General features: G+C 32.2%; 1 protein-coding gene across 1 annotated transcript; it reads right to left on the bottom strand.

Moving 5' to 3' along the window:
• Window positions 1-5,361: 5,361 nt before the first annotated feature.
• On the bottom strand, window positions 5,362-6,473 carry LOC147395957 (protein SRC2-like). The gene has a single exon (XM_086450976.1). The coding sequence runs from the start codon at window positions 6,378-6,380 to the stop codon at window positions 5,487-5,489; it is 894 nt and encodes a 297-aa protein (XP_086307102.1). The 5' UTR covers window positions 6,381-6,473; the 3' UTR covers window positions 5,362-5,486.
• Window positions 6,474-23,680: the final 17,207 nt, after the last annotated feature.

Genomic DNA, 23,680 nt, shown 5'->3' with positions numbered 1-23,680 from the left:
ACATTGTCCCTGTTCTATAGGGGTGATAAATAATGAGAGTCGTCATTGACACCTCAACTTTTACTTATTATACCCTAATTTCTTAAATTATTTATCCAACCCCAATTAAACATTAGAAGACACTACTCAAACATTACATAACTTTGGCTCAAGTTATTATCTCAATATTAAAGAATATTGTAACACTCGTTCAAACAATTTCAATAATTGCTTACAATTAGGATTAGGCCCATTTTTTATTTTTTATTTTGCTTATTGTGGGTATCCCTCCCTCGGGTGAGACTAATCCCACGGTCACACACACCACCCCCTCAAAAAGTCCTACGTGCAACTGTTTGAGTCAAGGGTCAACAGACCCTGGAGGGTGGCCCCAAGGAATTCATTGGCTCTTGGAGTTTCGAGCACTTGACCTACCCTTCCTAGGGAGCTAATCAAGGCTTAGCTTGCCACTAGGCCAACCCATTGGAGTTGGATTAGGCCCATATATGTTAAGTTAAAAATAAAAAAGGATTAGGCCTATATAAAAACCCAAACCTTAAATGTAAATCTATAAAGAAAGAGAGAGAGAGAGAGAGAGAGAGGAGAGAGAGAGAGAGAGAGAGAGAGCTTCTAATGGCACCCCAACTTTTACTTATTCTCAATAATTTATTTATGGGATATTTTCTAAAACATTGTCCAAAATCTGGTTTCGGTACACTATTCATTTTAATTCCCAAAACTTGCATTTCTACTGAATTCATCACTTTTATAATCAATGAATTCACTGGTATATCTACGAATTCATAGATATTAAAAGTGATGAACTCACGAGTTTGTAGATTATAAAAATGGTGAATGCATGTTTTGGAAATTAAAATGAATAGTGTACTAAACTCAGAAATTCGTCATATTCAGCTCACGAAATGGAGATTCACCCTTCATTTATTTTTATATTTTTAATTGGCAGTGAGGAACAATGAAGAGTTGCAGAAATTGGTTGGTGGTGTCACCATTGCTAGTAGTGGAGTCGTCCCTAACATCATCCACACACAATGTGAAAAAAGTCCAAATTTGTTGGCCCAGGGTCATCAAATTTCATAAAATTCGACGGACAAAAGGGTCCAATTGGCGTTGAATGTTTCATTGTCAAATTTTTATTTTCGATGGGCCGAAACTGTCAAATTAATGAAGGATGGGAGAAATTCAACAACTCTAAGCCATCAAATATGGGAACATTAAGAATTTCGATGATCTTAGATCGTCAAAATTCAATTTCTAAAATCTGTGGGCCTTGGTCCGTCAATTTTTTCTGTCAAATTTTCCAGTTTTCACATAGTGACAATATCGTTTCCTAAGATGAGCGGGAGGAGTTGTAGCCTAAGTCCCCTAAGAAGGCTTAATCTTACTTTATATTCTTATTCTATACTTTGTAATCGATAATATATTTCTTAGATCTAAAAGAAAAAAAATCTAATTCTATTTTTTTTCTCTAGAAGTTGTTGTCGTAGGATTCATAGTAAATATTATTTATTGGGTTTTGTTGGAGGCAAGATTTAAATTCAAGACCTTATTTTCTTTTGAGTGTGGTTGGTGTAGGGTTTTTTTCATTTTTTGTGAAATCTTAGTTAAGAGAACATTTTCCTTATTTATGATAGTTTAATAGTCAAAGATTATTTCTTTTTCTTGTTCTTTCTATTGAGAGTTGTAGAGATAACTCTCTAAATATTTAGCCTCACATCAGGTAAATGTATAACTTATACTCAACTTATAAATGTTTTCATTCTCCTTATTGCTTAAGTGTGAGAAAGAAAGAAACTGTGCCTCATGCGCACATGGGGGCCCAAGGTTCCATGGGACTGTAGCCCATTGTATTTGGGGCCAACCTGTCGTGCTGGTGTGCGCATAATATGCATGCACAGGGGGGTGTAAATCTTTGATTTAACTATTGAATCTTGGAAATCGATCGGCTAAGACCGACTATACTGTGGATATCATCCTAAATGGGCAAAATTGGTTTTAAGGAAAGCAACTTCTCTGTGGCACACTCAATCGACTCTCCTAACGTGACAAGTTTGGAAATCATTAATGTGTAAGCCTTGGGATACAAAATTGTACTTCCCCATAAAAATGTATCCCGAGGGAACCGTGTATCCCGAGACGTATAGATCTATGGTTCTCAAACTTGTCACGTCAGGAGAGTTGTTTTAGTGTGCCACGTGGGATAGTCAGATTATCACGACTCTTTTTTACAAAACTAAGGATCCAATATGGTGTCTCGTTCTTATAAAATAGGTTAGGAGTCTACATTGCACGCTGTAGTTGGTGTTTAAAACACCTTGGGCTCCTAATCAAGTTGTTCACGATGCCCAGTGATTTTGAATTCAACCAAAATGTGCCACATAGACACCTAATGTTATTATAGAAACGAGACACCGTTCTAGATCACAACTTTTTTGAAAATAAAAGAAGATAATTAAAAGGAACTTGTCTCTTTTATAGGTCACACCTTATGTTCCCTACCTTTGGGTAGTTGGGTAGGCATATTGGTCAATTTTTTTGTTAAGCTTTTAATGGTTTTCGGGGTAACCCACCCTGGCAACATAGTCACAAAATTCTCCAAACAAGGGAGTAACCAATTAATTTGACAAATCAATGAATTAATCGATTGATCGCAATTTATGATAAAATACTTACTCTCAACTTCAAAAGTTTATTTTCTTCAACATTTAAATATTAAGAACAAGTAGGGTTTTTAGGAGGTTGAAGACGAAGGATTTTGGTAAGAAATTCAAAAACATTTTTTTATGTTTCCCAACATTTTCCTGACTTTTTTAACAAAATTTTCACGAACTTATCCCAATGAAAGCCCTACCAAATAATTACATAGTGAACTTTGTTACTAAGTAGGATATAAATCTTCCTTGAACTATAGTTTATTATCAAATCTCTTAAATTAATAGGATGATTAATATTCATTAATAGAATTAATTATCTTTTATATAGAGCAAATGAACTTTTCTCTTTAGAACACCCTAGTGAGAGAGGAGAGGGGAATTAAGAATCTTGTGTTGTAGAAATAAATTTATAACTTTAATGAGAAATTGTTGATTCGATCTCCAAAGTTTGGGGACGTCATTACCATTGGTCATGGTGCAATGATACAACTTCCATGTTGCCCATCACAGTTGGTGTTCACCCTAAAATGATGCGAGTGCAACCACCTCTCTTGAACCATTGGACACAAGTGATCCTGACCATTCAAATGTGTCTAAGGAAACAATAGTTCCAGTGATTGTAGACCTCAATAAGAAATTGATTTCGGACCTCAACTTTATACACGAAAATGCTTACTTTGAAATATATCTTTTTAATCTTCACTTGTAGAAGATACGATCTCAATCTCAATCTTTGTGTTTGGATGTCTTAATGCTTGTCCACAATTTTAAGGGATGACAACAATAGTTGAATTGGGCTGTATCTTAAGAAAATATTTGTGGAGGACTAAAATTATCTTCTATTTGGATTGTTCACTCATATCATCAACATGCATCCTAAGATAAACACATGACATCATTTGAAAAAGATTTTGTCTTATTAGAAAAGATTCCAAATTTAAAAGGATTCTTTCTCTTTTAGGTAATTACTATTTTAAATGCTAGATAATAGGGTCAATTATAATTTAACTAGGATTAAGATCATTTTTAAGAATTTTCTATTTAAAGGGGTAAAAATCATTGTAAACGAGAAGAGAAGAAGATGAAAAAAGGGAGAGATCGAGGAGAAGAGATCATGTAACTGTGAGATTCATAAAGTCGATGTAAACACATTTGCTGAATCACATAAAAATCATTGTATTCTTTTCTTTTTCATATTTTTCTAATTATTCTATGAGTTTAGTAATGGAATTATGATCGATACCAATTATCACAAAATCAACTTCTACAATATTCATCAACCACCCCATTAGGCATGGCATTTCAGGGACAAATAACATTTAAAGGCAACAATAATGATATGGGTACTCCTTTAGCCAACAAATAAGAATAAACACAATTTAAAAAGAATTGGTCATCTTAGAGGGGAGTCGAACGTCCAAATGCTCCTTTCAAAGTTATAAAAACAAAGAATAATGATTTTTCTATCCTAACATGGCATATGCATAGAGCCATAGATTTTTCCTCAAAATAATTCTAAAGTATAAAAAAACATTAAATCACTATTTCTACCCCTAGGCATATAACAAAATAGAAATTTTTTTTTTTTAAATACCAAACACAATGGAAATACTACAATAATTCAGAAAATCCCCGGAACTCTATATAACCAAATGTACAAAATGATCATTGTGAATTCGGCTAAGAACGTAAAATCAAACCATAATAAATCCCCTCCCCTCAGTTTATGCTCTATATTTGATGCCCTAATTGACCTTGTACTTGAACAAGTACATTCCATATTGTCAAATCCGATCACATATGCTATTTAAAAATAAATAAAAATCGCATATGCTATCTGACAAATATGTGATGTATATTTTAATGTTCACCGGTCATAAAAAAAAAAAAAAATTTTGATGCAATGTGATGGCATATTTTTTTGTGGGATGGCAGTATATGCAACATCCGAAATCACATATGCAAAAGTCACATATGGACCACATTTGAATAATAATATGACATACTTTGGATAATTAGGTTTGGAGACATTTCAACAATTTCACCATATTTTATATATATATTAACATTGAGAAACTTGAAATTTCTCCCAATAAAATATAAAATATTTTATGAAAGTCTTACATGATAAAAAGAAGATTCTATAAAAATTATCTTCACTTTTTTTCTAATACTACTCTAATCATCTTCACACCTTTCAAAACAAGATTCCAACTTCTCCATAATTTGTAGAAATCTATAAATCAATGTTATAATATTCATCAAACATTGATAAAAGATTCTAGTTTCTCCTTAACATGTTGAAACAAATAAATGTCAAATTGCACAATGAACTAATTACATTTAATTCTTTATATTCAAGAGAAAATTGATACTGAAAATATTTCAAAATATTCCAATACAAATTTATACATTTGTATCATTCAATATTTCATATCGTTCTAAGCCGATATTTTCAATTATAGCAAATTAGCAATATTTTGATCTACCATCATGCATCTTCTCTATAACCCTTTTATTTCCTTAGCTCATCAAAGTCCTTATCCCAACTATTTTTGTACACAAATCTCAATGAAACAAACTTAACTCTACATTACCACCCATCACATGGTCATCTTGTGAGAATAACTATAGAGATCTCGAAACCTATGTCTTCACCTCACACAATTTAAAAAAAAAATTTAATTCTGAGCATCCAAACAAGAAATTATTATGTCCAAGATCCGGAAATTTTATATAGATATAGTAAAAAAAAAAAACATAAACCGAAATCACAGTCATCATAAACCTTAAACCTCTCCTAAAACACAAACATTCAACATAAAATAAAAATCAGAAATCAAAACCACCACCATCATCAAACCCTCCATCATACCCAGAATCATAAGCACCAGCATCAGACACCATATCACCAATCAACATCCCACCAAGTGCTCCACCAAGCAATCCTGCTCCCAATCCCATCCCAAACTTATTCTTCTTTGGCGGTTGTTGCACTACTTGTGGTGGTGGATACCCACCATACCCCTGTTGGGGCGGATACCCATACCCCTGTTGGGGTGGATACCCATACCCAGGACCCTGAGGAGGATACCCACCTTGTGGCGGATACCCATAACCCGCAACCTGTTGTGGAGGAGGAGGATACCCATGCCCAGGACCCGGTTGACGATACGGAATCGAAGCGCCACCAGGCGGTGGGTACCCCCCAGGAGGAGGGTACGCCGTACTCGAACCAGCTGCTCCTGGAGCCGGATAAGCCGTAACGGGTTCGTCCCCTTTAACCGTACCCGTACCCGTAGCCGAACCGCTAACTTTTTCCCCAAATTTGTAAGAGAAATTCAATGTTCCTTTAGCTTTTCCAGAAGGTTTTCTAACCTGATAACTCACGAATTGGGAAGATTTTGCATCTCCGAGATTGTCGAGAAGCTCTTTGACGGGTACATGAACCTCTCCGATTTCTTTGTCTCCAAGGCTTCGATCGCACATGAGTTGAAAAATGAGGCTAGATCGGTTCTGCTTGGCTAGGGTTTCGTCGATGAAGAACTTCATGGGGAAATTCCAATTAGGATTTGTTCCACCATCTTTGTCTACTGGGGTTTTCTGCTTTGTTCTTGGATCTCCAGCGAGAGATACAACAGCGTAGACATCCATCTTGGAGAAGAGGTTTACATCTTTGAGATCTTTTGCAGAGATTACGGTTATCTCTAATGGTCTGTACTCCATGATTCTTGCCTGTAAAGATCAGAAATTCTACGAGAGAGAGAGGAGAAGAATTGTTATTGTTATTGGAACGAGAGAGAAGGGGAGGAGTAGAAGGAAATTTATAATGGAGAAGAAAAGAGGAGGAAGTTTCGGTTTTCAACGGCTTACGCGTTATTTACAGAGATAACCTTCCTTCATCGAGGTTATTAGAAGGACCTAGATTTTCTTGGAAAATACCTGGAATGCCACTCAGTATTTTCAGTTTGACCCATATTTTGATAAATATTTGAAATATCCCCCTTGTATTTTCAAACTGGTGAGATAAGAAAAATACCCTCTTCCTCTTTGTTTTCATTCCAGAAAAGAAAAAAAAAAAAAAGCAGTAATCTCTCATATTTAATATTAAGGACAAAAAATATAAAAAATTGGAGTGAGAGAAAATCACTTCAATGCACTGATCGACAAATCTTTTCCACCAAAACATGTTTTTAAGAGGTAGAAGGTAATTGGTCAATTTGTTGAATTGGATGGGCTCAAATTAAATAGTTATATGGAACAAATATGTGAAGGACATAGAATCCCAAGTGCATTGTTAACAAACACATTTTCTAAAAGACTAATGATTTTTTGACTCGAGTATTTTCACTCAGTTTGATGTGATAAGGGTACAAAATCGTTGATCAGCTTCTTTGGGATATAGAAGAAATTGGTCAATGGTTATATACCATTGCCACATCAAACCGAGTGAAAATATTCGAGTCAAAAAATCACTGACTCTTTCTAAAAATAAAATTTCTTTTATGCTGGTCATGATTATTAAGTTCATGTAATCTGACATTTTGCACATTCATTTGACAAAAATATATCTAAAAGTGTCGTAGACTCATCGAAAAAACAAATAACCTAACATTTTGTGAGTTTTACACCAAAAAAAAAATCTCATACCAACACAATGTGATTGTTAATGATCAAATAAGCATTCATTATCGTCATGGACTCGGAGTTTATAAACACGTAATTATTAAAGACAAACTTACATAAAATATATTATTTGATGTAAAAAATCTATCAAATTTATAATTAATTTCATCATTGGAGTTTAAACACAACTTTCAAATAAGAAGGTTGGAGAGCAAGAATCGAGCAAATAAAATGTCAAAAAGAGTTTTACAAGAAGTCAAAAATTATTGATTGAAGGTGAGATTGAATAGATTAATTTATCTTATAAGTTCTAAGAGCTTGAATCTTGGAAGAAAACTCGTGGAATTTTGATTATTAAGATTGAAATTGGAAGTAGTATTTCTTTATAGTTTGAGGTGAAAGGTACTTTGTCATATTAATTTGATAATATAGGGATTTTTTAAATAATCGGAAAAACGTAGGGGTGTATGTCTTAATCTATCTTTTACTTTCCTCGGATCCGTGTTAACTCAACGCGGCAAAATATAGGCGGTTTAAACGTGATTGACGTGGCAGGTGCACATAAACGTTCTCTCTTTTTTCCTTTTGGACCTTTACCACGTCATCCGCGTACAGATCGCGTGTGTTTGGCCACGGCGATTGATCCTTAATCTCTCATACAAAGCAAACAGGCTGAGGGTTCTCCTTACAAGATATTGGTGGGGCCCACAACAACTATTTTAGGAGAACACGCCTTATACACGCTATTCGATGTCAATCTCGAGGAACATCCAATTGTCTGAACTGGGAGACAGATCATTTGATTCTAAATATACAAAGTTGATTTTCTAGGTCCACCACACAAACATCGATTAAAATAGGAAAAAATTATAGCCCAAGTCAACGGCTGAGATGGGAAGTTATTCTTAGGGATTCCTTAGTGAATGATTGAATCTTTTATGATGGGAATCTTTTTCCAATTGGAAATATTTAGCTATCCAGTGGGCCCACCTCTTGTGGACGTTTTGATGAGTAATTTTTAACCATTAATTATGTATTTTTTTTTCTTTGATTTATTTCTTGTCAGTTGTTATATATCACCAATCAGAATAAGATAAATATTAAGTGGATTAGTGGGCCAAAAGATTCTATTGGCCCAATTACTTGACTTTGAAGAAAAAGACAACATCAAAAAATTACTCTCCTTTTTGGCATTTTTAGTTGACTAAATCACCCTTTTTGTGAGGTTTCTAAGATGATCATAGTGTGAGCTTATCAGTTATCAATTATGGATTATACAGTAATTAAATTTTTTTCCTCGAGATTTGTATGATTTAATTACGATTGACAGCAACAATTTTTATATAGATCAATCGTCATGATGAAGACACGTGGTCCAACGTGCAGGAAGAGAAAGAGATCTAGAATATTTAGACTCATTCAATTCTTCTGCAGCCCTGGATACGGCTGAAAACTCTCAACTCTCAACTAATGTCACATGTGTAAGAGAAGTTGAAGAGTATTTTTCTTCTTGGAAATTGATTTTTCCAAAGAGCTTTTGTCATTTGGACTCTATTTGTATTTGGTTTTTTTAACTTTTATAAGAAAATTTGAAAATAAATTTGTAATTTGTCTAAAAAATATTTTTCATTACGGCCTAAAATACAATATGAAAAAAAAAATTAAATTTTTTTTTCAAAGAATAACATACATTTGCATTAAAAATCTGTTGATTGCTCCAAGAGACTCAACAAATCTTTTTTTACTTTTAATATTTTATATTATTTTATATTTGTTAAAATCTTATTAAATCCTATTAAGGGTTGTCAATTCACATTTTGACATCCAAAAACTTGATCTGATGTCAAAAGTTTGTAAAAAATAAAATTTTAATAATTAAAAAAAAAATCACGTTATTTTCACCTTTAAATTTTAATTTTAAATTTCGCAAGTCAGTAACTGTCCATTTTCAACACTTTGGATCAAGTCCAAAAATTATTATTTTTAAAAATAAATAAATTTGGATGGGAGTTTTTCCCTGAAATCTAGAAAGATGTTTTGTGATGAATTGCTAATGTAATAATTCATGTGGACCCTACTAAGTTAGTAGGGAAAGTATTTTTCATTTTTTAACATTTACTTCTAAAGAGTCTCTTGGAACCTTTTGTTGGAGATGCTCTTACAACTATTAACAAATCTATTACATATTGTTGATGATTAAAAAAAAGATTTGTCAACACCATGTAAGATTGAATGCTCTGTCAACACATTTTACAATTTTGATATTTTCAAAAAATTTGGCACTCATTTGAGAAATTTTCCAATGAAATATGTAAAGATGTCATACATTTCATTTAAAAAAAAAAATTAGAGGATATTTTAGGGAGAAAACTCTATATTAAATTGAGTCATGATTTTTTGACTCAATTTGCACTCGATTGACATGACAAGGCACAAAACCATAGATCTTTTTCTTCGAGATACACAAGAAAATAATTAACGTTTCTTTAACCTTGCCAAATCAGTCAAGTATAGATCAAGTGAAAAAATTTGAGTTAAAAAATCATTAGTGTATTAGATTATAGGGTTTTGTTAACGTGTGCCCTTAGAACACACATTAAAGTCCAATAACTACACTTTGGATTTAACATTGGAGGGTATTTTGGTAATAAAAAATTAAGGGCATTTCCGAAGTGCATTTATTGCACTTTTAACATAAATTCGGGTCTTGTTAACGTGGCCGTAAGGGCACACTTTAAAGTGTAATAAATACACTTTGAAAATTAAATTTTATATCAAAATACCCTTTGAAAAATTAATTTTACCCAAATAGCCTCAGATACCAATATTCAAAGTGTATTTAATGCACTTTAACAAAATCTTTTTTTCCAAACGACAAGTGGGGGGATATAAATGAATATCCCTTTGTCTATCCATCAATGAAGAAGAATCCTTTTAGTGGGTATTTTTCAATGACGTTGGAACGTGCAGTCTACTTGACTTTAGATAACAACAGTTACCTAAAGATACTTCGTGACAACATCTCATGATTTCAACCCTCAAGACTAGTGGAAGGAACATGCCTTAAGCACTAATAGAAAAATAATGAAATTAGTATATAGTTAATTTAAATAAAAAAAAATTTCTATTATAAGGGAAGGGTAGATATTGTTTATCCAAATTTATATCAAATAATTTCTTGCATCTTACTTTTGTAAACCTCCAAAAAAAAATTGGATAATTTATCGATATCCCTTTATCCTACCACATCTAAAGTCACGTCTTCAATTATTAAAATTATGTTTATATATATATTTTTTTCACCTATTAGTTTACATTGAAGACGTTTTGACTTTAATAAGTTTGAAATTCTTAGATAAATCTGATCTCCAATATCAGGGGTGAGCCAGGATTTTCTTGTAGTTGGGGCAAACTATGATTTGTTGTATAGTTAAAGAACTTGAAGATGAATGGTTTTAGGTATAAATCCAAAGGTTTTTGTTAGAAGTTGAAGGAAAGGTTATTTAAGTCATTTTCAATTAATATACGAAAAGGTTCGGTCAAGAGACAATGTCATCAACAAAAAATTGAAGGAGGGAGGTGAGGGTGTGAGGGCAAATGGGTAGAGAGGTGAGAGAGTGGGGACAAATGGGGCATGTAATTAATTGAAAATATAGGGGTGTCTCAAAGTTATGTGAGGGCAATTGCCCCCACCAACTCCTTACTAACTCCACCCGTGTCCAATATGAACTCTTATTAATAGAAATTTTGTACATGTAGTTACATTATCATCGTAATCAACTCCATGATCTTTTCTTAACTAATCTAAGATAATGATTTATTGCTACTTGAAACATCCTAATACAGTATAACATAACTTAATACTCTAACATTCTCCCGTAATCGCATATCCCTTTGATTAAGGAATGTGCGATTGACTACATAGTATCAATAACTTCTATTGTACTTGTTGGAGATCACCACCAATTTGTTGAAGAATCCGGTTGTCGATTGTGTGCCTTTGATTGAGATGAAAAAAAAAATTTGCTTGATAGAGAAGATGAATGATATGCCCAAGTGTGTAGAAGACGATGAGCATTTTGCTCAATTTAAATTGACCTCTATGGCCATGATTAGTTTAGGCAAAATTGAAACCTGACGTATATGAATCTAAAAATATTTTAAAATTCAATTGGTCTCTAATGGACCATAAATAGGCTCAATGTCAACATTTTCATGAGTTCGATCATTGGTGATGGCCTTTGTGGGTTTATACGAGAGAATGGGGCTCAGTGGGCCATGGAGTGCTTGATTATAATAAATTCATAGGCTCAATTAAAAAGATTAATCATGTTGGTTTCAACCAATTAGGTTTGAGCCAAGTGTGGTCACTTGTAGGCCATGACATAGAGGTTGGGCTCATCTTGAACCGGTGGCTTTGGGTTTACTCGTGATTCCCATAAACATTAGTGGTCAAAACATTACATCTCTTTTTTTTTTTTTTTTCTTTTTAAAATCTCTCTCACAAAGAAAGAACAAAATCGGGCATTAGGCCTACTATTCACATGATTAGTGCCTTAAAAGACATGAAATCTTGAAGAGATGGGATAGTGACTAATTTGGCCTTAAGAACAACCCATTAACTAGCAATAAAAAACAAAAGCACGCAAATTTTATGGTCTGGTTTGAAGAAAACAAGCCCCATCTCAACGTGTGGATGTTGAGCGGTCTTCCACCTTCATCGAAACTCTTAAGACAAATAGTTTAAGAAATGGCTTGGAACTTGTTCTCCAAGAAAGGCCGGTGACCAAAAATAAAGATGGTAAGTGGCAGTAGAAACAAAAGCTTTGACACTATAAAAACGTTCTGATAAGATTAAAATTCTTGGATGAATCTGATCTCTTGTATAAACTCTTATTAATAGAAATTCAGTACATGTAGTTACATAACCACTATAACCAACTCTATGATCTTATTCTAACTAAATTAAGATAATGATTTATTACTACTTGAAACACCTTAATATTGTTATTAGGTAGATACCCAAGAATCTGTTTTCACAAAATAATCAATAAGAAATGATTCAAAATAAGTAAAATCAGAACTAGTTACAAATCCAAACCGAACAAATTAGATATTAATCAAGGTTAGTGTTGAACACAATGTCCTTAAGACCATTTTTCCCCATAATTTGATGCCCACGGATCTATGAATAATTGTCTCACATGATACAATGATCACACGTACAGAGCAACATTTCAATTTGTACGTCTAGCGAACCGAACGCTAAGTTTGTACTCTGAAGGAATGCAAATAAGAAATTTAAAATGCAAGTAAAATAGGAGAAAAGAGAAAATTGAATGAATGACAACCAGATCAAAATGACCAATTTATAGAAAAAGAAGAGACACGGTGTCTCTTGAAAAAGACAAGATTTCTAAGAGACATGATGTTAAAGGTACGGTGTTTCTTAAAAGGCAACCCACAACTCAAGAGATATGTCTTTTTGAAGACAACCTTTCTGGACGAACAGACACCATGAAAAATAAAATAGAAATTAAGGGATGCGGCCCAACACTTAAATCAGTAAAAGGGCTCGACGCACACACCCACATGCAGTCAAATTGTCGAAATTTGCACCCTTTTGACGATTGCATTGTGTGCATGCATACACATTAAGGATTTTTTTTTACCAATGGTTTAAATCTTTCTTGAACCCATAGGCTCCATGAGCATGCATTGGCTTACCCAAATTTTTCTCTCATATTTACTTAAGTGATATGAGAAGTTTTATATAAGAACTAGACAAATTTTTTATTCATATCCGATGTGGGACTAAAGAATTTAATTAACAAACTCAATAGTTCTACAAATCACATACTAATAAATCATGGCTAATAAGAATTGTTTAGAGTCGATTTCTCATTCACCCAAAAAGGATTTTCGACAACTTAATAAATGAAATTATTCTTTTCAAAAAGAAGAATAAGTTTCTAAGTGGTCCCCTCTCAAATAAAATGTGGGTCTCACTTAAATCATAACTCAAAGTAACCCACTTGGTCTAGAAATCTTCAAATTTCTATAGATTTTTCCAACAATCTCCCACATGAATAGAAATGAAGACAACTAAATGATGATAAAACAAAACAAAATAAAAAAAAAAAAGTACAAATAAGAATGATATTACGTCAAGATAAATAGCTTGTGACTTTAAACATTCCTTAATAAAAACTATAGGATTAACTAACTAAATGGTGAACATGGTGACTTGAAATGTTCAACCTTAGGTGTAAATCAAGATACTAAAATTCACATAATTCATTTCCTAATATAACCAGTTTTCATGATTATGTTCATTTTGGCCATGAACAATCTTGGATTCATGAGTGCTATAGAGAATTTTAGTCTTTGTAAATTCTCATAGAAACGACCCAACTCCACACTTGTATAGGTGATTCCTATTAAGAGTACCCTATTGTACCCTATTTGTGAAACAAGTTATAGACTTCATTAAAAGCAAAGTTTACCCTAAAAATTGTTATAGGCAGTACTGTTACATCATAGGAGTGGGTAAGAGAGTTTATTTTCTCAGTACTACTAGCAAGTCACACACAACTAATTGTCTAGTTGAACCTAGATCTTGAGATCTCAAGTTAACTAGGTTGGATTGCCATTGAGATGACCATTTTGTATAGGTTTTAATCTCATTCCCCTTTGTAAAATTCTGAGTTTTCGATTCGTATCTCGAGAAAAAATAAATAGTTGAATTTTGAAAAAAATCTTGAAAGTGGGACTTAAGCTAAAATTTTAAAAGGTTTCTGATCATTTTTAAGAAAATCTAACATCACCATTGGATTCAAAATGATTAAAAAACATACTTTAGCCTATAAGCACGCTCAAATAAGAGTCCGAACAAAAAAGTTACAAAATCCTCGATTACCGAGTCAGACCACGCTAAAATAATGACTTTTTGTTAGAGTAAGAATTTTTAAGATTTGATCATACCATTGGGTTCATAACGAAAAATTATTGAACATAAACTATTTATTTGTCATTTTTGGAGCATAGAAAGTCGAATTATCATCAAAAACGAAAATGACGTCAATTTTAGGGGTCACCTCAGGCCAAAAATGTAAATTTTGTTAGAGACAGAATTTGTAGAAATTGACCACACCATTAGATTTGAAATGAAAAATTAAACAAAATAAAATATTCATTCGTCACTTTTGAAGTCCGGACGATCAAGTTATCGTCGATCGAAGCAATAGGTGAAATACCGATTTTGTCCCAAGACTTTATATAAATAAATTTTTTAATTTTTTTTCACTATTCATCTTCCAAAAGTCATCCAAAACCAGCCAACGGTTTTAAAAAAAATTTATTTTTCTTCGATTTTTCACCTCAGATTTGTTACAAACGGCTCGCCATCGACGTTCGACGCAAAAGGGAGAAACATCCACAACCTCGTTCTCTACAAAACCCATCCAACATCTTTTCTATTCACTTTCTTTTTCACCCCGTATCGTCAAAAATCAGTCGTATTTATATACGGGAGTTTCGAAACGTTGACCTCAGATTTCACCAATTTCGATGTCAAATCATCATTAGCCGTAGAAAGGAGAAAAGATGACGACGTCAAGATCTTCGAAACCACTATGTTAGATTCGAAAATCAGTCATCTCGAAGTTTGATCTGTCTTGATTTTCACGTCAATCATCTCGATTTCCACGCACGTGTTTCAATTCTGTCGCCTAGAGATTGTAAGGAACTTTCAATTTTTATTAGTAATCACAGATTGTGAAAATTGCATTTAGGATTTTATTAAAAATTTGTGGTGTGTTTTAAAAAATATAAAAAAATTTGTTATTTCAAATTCACGCTAGAACTTGCATGTTTAATATGTCTAATTGTATTTTATAACAAAATATACGTGGATATGATATCTCACTAAGCTATTTCCGTTAGTTGAGTCATGTGCACCGTTTGGACCACGTTTTGATCTAAGTTTTAGTATTTTTTCAATGTTATTGATAAAAATGAATTTCATAGTTGAAAAAATGATTTAATATTCAATGAACTCAAATTGAGTTGATGAATATCAGAAAGTGAATATTTTATTTGAAAGATTGAAAACGATACAAATCGAAAAAAGGGAAAAAAGGTATGAAATTGTAAAATGTCAGTCACACCCGAGGAGTGATGTTTGCATTTTACATTGTTGTGTTGTGTGTAGGTTGGTAAACGGATATCCATGGATAATGTTACTAGTTGCATGTTTATTTATTTTCTATTAGCGCGATGCACTGTTTACTTTGTTGTTCTGTTATTTATTTTAGGCCGGATGACCATACTTGCATGGTAGGAAACTGGATATTCATTCTCAATCTTGTATTGCTAATTTCTCTTTTGTTTTCAAATGAAAATAATATATATATATTATGGGTCCCGTTCGGCACCCTAAGCTTTACCACACACTTTAACAAACGCGTTTTGTCTTAAATGGGTTAGAAGTTTCAGAATGAGCTGATTTTTGGTGAGGATGATCTCTATGGTGAGGAGATCATCCTCACCAAAAATCAGCTCATTCCAAAACTTCTAACCCCATCAAAATTGATTTACAAAAAATGGACGGTCCACGATTTTTCAACGTGTAAACATGGGGCTAAACATTTCGGAATGGGCTGATTTTTGGGGAGGATGATCTTCTAATCATAGAGATCATCCTCACCAAAAATCAGCACATTCCAAAACTTCTAACCCATGTAGGACAAAAAACGTTTGTTAAAGTGTGTGGTAAAACTTAGGGTGCTGAACATTTCCCTATATATATATAGCTATTTTGTGAGTTGTTAAAGAGTCTGTGAATGTCTGAAGAGATAGTGCGTCATATCATCTTGAGTGGTGTATTATCCTAAGATGTACGGTAGGGATCACCAAGCTCATACGTGGTATAGAACGCATATGAGAGTGAAGTCACAACTGGAATCTAGGTTATTCCTCTCTATCTTTACTAGTGAACTTATAATATAAAGGTGAGTCGTATACAAATGGTTTGTATATTTGAAAATCACATGCACGCTTGATAAGCATAGACTAAGATGATTAGTTAGTGATCACTAATAATCTATAGTAGTCGAACATTCTAATACATCGAAAAGAGACCCATTACTTACGATCAAGTCAAACAGTCAGTTTAAGTCGGATAAATAATTCCGCAAGTGTGGTAAACAGCGACTAGCCACAAAATCAAGAACTAATAATTTATTATGAAACACTATGTCCCAACTGGGAGCGATCCAGTCATGAATCCTAACTCTTTAATTCCACTACTACACCATTGTGTATTATGTATTTGTTACCTTATTTTGATATATAAAATGAAATGCATGTTTAATATTTCCACTTGATCAATTAGTCTTGTATAAAAAATAATAATAAAAAGAAATAGTGAGTACTGCTGATCGATGTAATGTGAGTTTTAAAACGTTTAGTTGCTCATCATTGGCTATATGTACCAGTTAATCGTAGTTTCTTTTATAAAATTTTATATATTTTAAAATGATTTAGTACGGTTATTCGATTATGTTAGGAGAGGTTATTGGCATAATTGTTTTCTTTCTTACTAGGTAACCATTATTACTCATCATTTCCTTCTCTATTTTTTTTAGTTTCAGATCCTAAGCTTGATGAAGCAGGTGTAGAAAACAAGTGAGAATCATCTGGTAGGTCAGATAGACAATCAGAGTCTGTCACTTGGTGAGTATTGGGGCTATACCCCTAATGGTGTCAAATTCGTTTAGGAGTATTATGGGTTTTTTTTATAGAGCGTTAAGACTTTTGTTAAAGTGAGGAATTTTTGTATAATCCTGTATATAAATTTATTCTTTCGCATTCTGATCTATCATACGTTATTAGATGTAAATAAGCTTCCGTTAATATTATATTTTGTATGTATATATGCAGGATTGTATGTCATTTATTAGGTGCAGGTTGAACGCCTTGGAATGCTAACATAAACATAGGAAACCATGCCGAAATTTCGAGGCTCCACCTACTGCTTCGAGATCTGACATGTGGCTTTGTGTTAGCTTTTGGCGGGGTGTCAAACCCTCGATGTATAGTATATTTTCTCTCTTGTTAAATCTTTGGTAAGCGAATCTGCGAGGTTGTCCTTAGACTTTATATAATCAATAGAAATAACTCCATTTAAAAGAAATTATTTAACAGTATTGTGTCTACGACGAATATGTAAAGACTTAACATTATACATATTATTTTGTGCTATTGCTATCATTACTTGATTATCACAATATATACAGATGGCAGGCATGGGTTTTGGTCATAATGAAATATCCGCTAAAAAATGTTAAAGGCACTCAACTTATTCTCTTACTTTATCTAAAACTATAAATTCCGATTCCATGGTGGACCGGATTATACACGTCTACTTAGAAGATTTTCAAGAAACAACTATACCTTCAAGTGTGAATATATATCTATTTGTGGATTTTGATTCTTCAAATTTTGATATCTAATTGGCATCACAATATCCTTCAAGTATCGTTGGGTACCTAATGTAGTGCAACCCAAAGTCGAACGTAAATTTTAAACATCTTAAAACCTTGATTAATGCCTTCTCGTGATCTAATCCTGAATTACTTGTATGTCTACTCAGTTTGCTAACTGAGTAAGCAATGTTTGGCTTTGTGCAATTCATGAGATTCATTAAATTGTCAATTATACGAGAGTACTCTAATTAAGAGATACTCTCACTAATCTTTTTCTTCATATAAAAATTAACTTTTACTGAAGTTTTAAGAAGACTATAATCAAATTAATTAAATTTCTTAAGCATTTTCTCAATATAATGTGATTAAGATAATACAAGTCATTTTAATGTTCTATTAATTTTTACTCCTAGGATAATATTAATAACACTTAAGTTTTTCACTTCAAGCTTATTAGTCAACATTTTCTTTATTGACTTGATGATATTTTTGTTAGTTTATAAAATTAACATATCATCAACATAAAAACAAACAATAATATAAGCATCTTCAATACTCTTAAGGTATACACATTTGTCACATTTATTAATTTTAAAATCATTTGACAACATTACACTGTCAAATTTTTCAAGTCATTATTTAGGTGTTTGTTTCAATCCATAAAGTGATTTAACAAGTCTGTACATTTTTTTTCTGTTCTTTGACAGTAAATCCTTTTGGTTGTTTCATATAAATTTCTTCATTTAATTCACCATTTAAAAATTTTATTTTAACATCCATTTGATATATTTTTAGCTTATGTAATGCTGCAATAAATATTAACATGCGAATGAAAATTATTCTTGTAAACCCTTTGGCAACAAGTCTTGCCATGTATTTGTCTATGGAACTATCAGGTTTCATTTTCTTTTTGAAGATCCATTTGCAATCTATAGGCTTGTTGAATGGTGGAAGTTTCACCAATTTTCAAGTATGATATTATAAAATTGAATCAATTTCGCTATTCACAGCCTCCTTCCAATAAGGTGCTTCAGATGTAGACATGGCTTTCTTTTGAGGTTCATTTTCTAACAAAAATGTTAAAACATCATGACCAAATGATTTAGTCACTTTAATTATCTTACCGCGTTTAGGTTCAACTTCATTTTTATTGATTTTTGGTATATATTATCTTGTAAACTAATAATCGCAATATCATAAGTTCTTTTATGAAGACTTATTTCTTGTACATTTTTACAGGGAAAAATATTCTTAAAAGTAAAACATTCATTGACTCAATAATGGTATTAGCATGAATGTGAGAAATGTCAGATTTCTACACAAGAAATCAATATACACTACTGTTATGTGCATAACCAATTAATATATAATTATTGATTTTTTATCCTATCTTAACATTTTTAGGGTTATGAAAGCGCCCTCGATCCGCGGAGTGCGCGGATCCGCTTTTGACCCTTGAGGTTTGGGAGTCGCCACCTAGTTATTACGGTCTAGGAACCGAATACTGACTTTAAACGAATAAAAAACTAATCTACTACAAAAAAAATTGAATCCAAGGATCATATTACGGGATTGGAAGGTGTTAGGCACCAACCCTGCCTGGCCAATGCCGGTCTCTACTTATCTCAAATAAGACTACATTGCTAATGACAAAACCTAGATAAAAAATAACAGAAATTTTACCTTCGATATGCAAAGGTTATATTCCCTCAGATCTGATGAAACTGCTCTTTGTACCGTACTCCTTGCTTCGTTCTGTCTCCGGATCTGATTTCTGATCTCTGAGGCAAGGTATCTCCTTCTTGGATCTGGATTCTTCAAATTTGTTATGGATTTTGGGGTGTTTTTTGAAGAACTTCTAGGTGTTTTTCAAGCTAAAATCGAAGTATGGGTGTTAGGTAAGGAGTTGGGACTTCAAAATTAGGGTTTGTGGGAGGCTAGGGAAGCTTTTTGACCTACTTCTCTTAGGGTTTTTCATTTGATACGAAAATAGGGTGTGGAGGCTCCTATTTATAAATTTTTTTAGAAGAATTAGGGTTTGATTAGGGTTTTTTTTAGGGTTTTAATTAGGGTTTTGACTTTGGTCTTATGAGATTGACTTAGTCTTTAGGGTTTTAATTTAGGGTTTTGATTTTAGTCTTAAGAGATTGACTTGATTAGTTTAGATTAGGATTTTGATTTAGGGTTTTGACTTTAGTCTTATGAGATTGACTTGATTAGTTTAAATTAGGATTTTGACTTTAGTCTTATGAGATTGACTTTAATACTTTGACTTTAGTCTTTCTTGGTTGGTTTTTAATATCTTGACTTTAGTCTTACTTGATTGACTTTAATTTTTGGAGATTCCCCTTTTATTATATCTTTAATTCTTTGGGCCCCTAGATGGAGGGGTTCTTAAATAAATATCTTGACAACTATCAACAATTTTGCCTGAAAGCCTGATTGATCGATTTTTTGGTTAAAATTTTTAAATTAATTTTATTAATGTTTCACTTTACATTATTTAATTATTTATTTATTATTTTAAAAATTTTAATTATTAAAATTGTAAAACTACCGTTTTGCCCTCGGAGATGATTTTTTACGTTTTAAGTCGTTTTTCAATGTTCTAAGATGTTTTGAAATCAATTTTTCATAAGAAATTCAATGGGAATATTGGTTTTTGTCATTTATGAAATTTTTTGTATGAAATGGTCGTGAACTTTATGAGGGTATTTTCGTAATTTTGTCAAATTCTGTGAAAATTGGCGAAATGATTTATTTGATTTCGATTTGTATTTTATGTGTTTGAATGAGTTTTCCTAAGCGTAATCTAGGCTCTAGGGTTGTTTTGATATTAGGGATATTTTGATAATTTGGTCATTTTTAGTGATTTTTATCGTGAAGCTTCCTTTTGGTCTGCAAGATGATAATTTCTATGTTTCTGGGGTCGTATTTTCCTAGCGTAGCGTGATTTTTAAGATTTTGTTAATTCGAGATACCTCATCCGGATTTCTGAAACATATCTGATAACAAAATAAAGCATTAGAATAAACATCCATCATTGGGAACCGTTGCGATCGGGTTGACGAGTTGATTAATTAGGCGAATGCAAAAATGGGGTGTCTACAGGTTATGAACCATTACCTTATCTAAACACTCTCATACTTTTAAATATTTATAAATGGTCTTTGACCTTTTTATAACTCATATAGAGTTTAGTTTAATTTCTTGTGAGGTATTTTGTTAAGAATGTGATTTATTGAAAGGATTGTTTCTTCCTATAAATTCTAGGTAAATTAAAACTTACCAACATAGCAATCATTTCTTTTAAAGTTCGATTTTTTTGCTTTCAACAACACCATTAGATTGTGGTGAATAATGAGAGCAGTAGTTTAGTGAATAATATCATGTTCTAAATAGAACCCATCAATGGGTATTTCATATTCACCTTATTTATCACTACTTATTACCTTTATCTTTTTACTAAGTTGATTTTCAACTTCATTCTTGTAATGTTTAAATATTTATAAGGCTTCCTCTTTACTTCTTAGCAAATACACATAATAATATATTGTGCAATCATCAATAAAAATAATGAAATACTTTTTCTCACATTTTGTTTGCATAAATTTTAAATCACAGATATCACTATGAAATGGTGTTTTAGTCAATTTTGCCTCCACACATATTTCATATTTATGATTTTGGTTGATATAAAATTTAAGTAATAAATCTAAATTTATTAACCTTTGCAAGATATTAAAATTCAAATAACCTAATCTATCATGTCATACATTGAAAAACTTAAGCATATAAATAGAAGAGTTCACTTTATTCATATTAGAAGCTTTAGGTACAATCGTCATTGCATTCATCTTAAACAGACTATCGGTCAAATATCATTTGCTTACATACATTCCATTCTTAGTAAATATAAATTTACCAAATTCAAATACTAAGTAAAGATTCGAATCCAAATTTATCAAATTCAAATTCAAATACTTAGTAACCCTTCTTACTAAGTAAAGATTCGAATCCAAGATTTTTTTGGGATATCGAGTACATGCAACACATCCATCAAACTAAGACTCTTCTCTAAAGTAAATTTCTGCATCACCTTCCCTTGATCTTCGATTTTTGAAGTTGAAGAATTTCTCATAAAGAGTTATTCATCTTTTTTCATTTTTATATATTTTGAAAATAAATTTTTATTAGAACATATATATCGAGTAGCACCTATGTCTACCCACTATTCTTTAGTATTTTTGAAGTCTTTGAGCTTCATCTCTTTGCATTTGTGCTTCAAATAATTTTTAAAATCTTTCTAAGATGACGATAATTTTTTAATTACTGATGCCACTTAAAAGGATTTACTAATAGACATACATTCTGCATGAATTTCATGCAGGATAATCTGAAGTTCTTGTACTTGATTTATCATTGTTTTGGAGTCCAACATTTTAAAATCTAAGAACCTCCCAACTCCAAATTTTTTCTGTCCAGCATCTTCTATTTTATATTTTGTCTAAGATTTCCCACACGCCTTGCATTCTTAACTGTTGCCCTTGCTTCAGTCGAACCATGTTCACGCTTAGATGGAATAAGAGTCCTGCCAGAACTAGAACAAGTACAAGGACACCAATTTTATCACTTATATAAACCTTGACTATCGTAGTTCTTTTACAGTGGCGATTGGACTATATACATTATACAGGGTGTTATCTACTCCATTTAGGATATAATTCCTGCATAAGAAACTAGAATATTACATGCTTCAACAGCAGTAACAGTTGTACTATATTATTTGTTCTCTTTAAGAACAAGAACATCTTCTTAAAGAAATTTGGCTAAAGTTAATGTTGTCAAGTAGAACAACATTTTTTGTTTCCAACACTTGAAAATCTGAGCCATTAAATTTCTTTGATTTTTTTTGGTGATTCATTTTAATATGTGAAAACAGAATTAGAAATAATTAAATATAAATTTGTCTTAAGATTGCTATTAGATAAATACCCGAAAATCTGTTTTCACAAAAAAAAATCAACAAGAAATGATTCAAAATAAGTAAAATCAGAACTGGTTAGAAATCTAAACTAAACAAATTGGAGATTGATCGAGGCTTGTGCTGAATACAATGTCCTTAAGACAATTTTGTTCCCTCAATTAGGAGCTTATGGATCTACGAACAATTGTTTCTCAAGATACAACGATCACACGTGCAGAGGCAACACTTCAATTTGCACGTTTAACTAACCGAACATTAAGTTTGTACTCTCAAAGAATGCAGACAAGAAATTTAAAATGCAAATAAAACAGAAGATAAGAGAAAATCGAATGAATGACAATCAAGGTCAAAATGACCTATTTATAGAAAAAGAAGAGACACGATGTCTTTTGGAAAAAAAAAAAAAGGTTTCTAAGAGACAACCCACAACTCAAGAGAATTGTCTTTTTGAAGACAATATTTCTGGACAAACAAACACCATGGAAGATGAGAAAGGAATTAAGGGGTGCTCGCCCCTTCAAAATAAGTCAAATTGTTAAAATTTGCACCTCATCTGCCTAACGCACACGCATTAAAGATTTTTTTCGACCAATGGTTTAAATCTTTCTTGAGCCAATGGGCATTTTGTGTGTTTGTGGACTTACCTAAATCTTTCTCTCATATTCACTTAAGTGATATGAGAAATTCTATATCAGAACTAGACAAATTTCTTATTCATATCCAATATGGGACTAAAGAGTTTCACTAATAAACTTAATAGTTTTACAAATCATATAGTAACAAATCATGGCTAATAGGGATTATTTGGAGCTGATTTTTCATTCACCTAAAAGGGATTTTTAACGACTTAATAAATAAAATTATTCATTTTAAAGAGAAGAATAAATTTCAAACTGGTTCCGCCTCAAACAAAATGTGAATCCCAC

Source organism: Akebia trifoliata, chromosome 8 (genome assembly GCF_017979445.1).
Source record: "Akebia trifoliata isolate Shusen 1 chromosome 8, ASM1797944v1, whole genome shotgun sequence".
Lineage (NCBI taxonomy): Eukaryota > Viridiplantae > Streptophyta > Magnoliopsida > Ranunculales > Lardizabalaceae > Akebia > Akebia trifoliata.
Note: the sequence above shows the minus strand (reverse complement) of the source record. Positions and strands in the feature narration are given on the sequence as shown.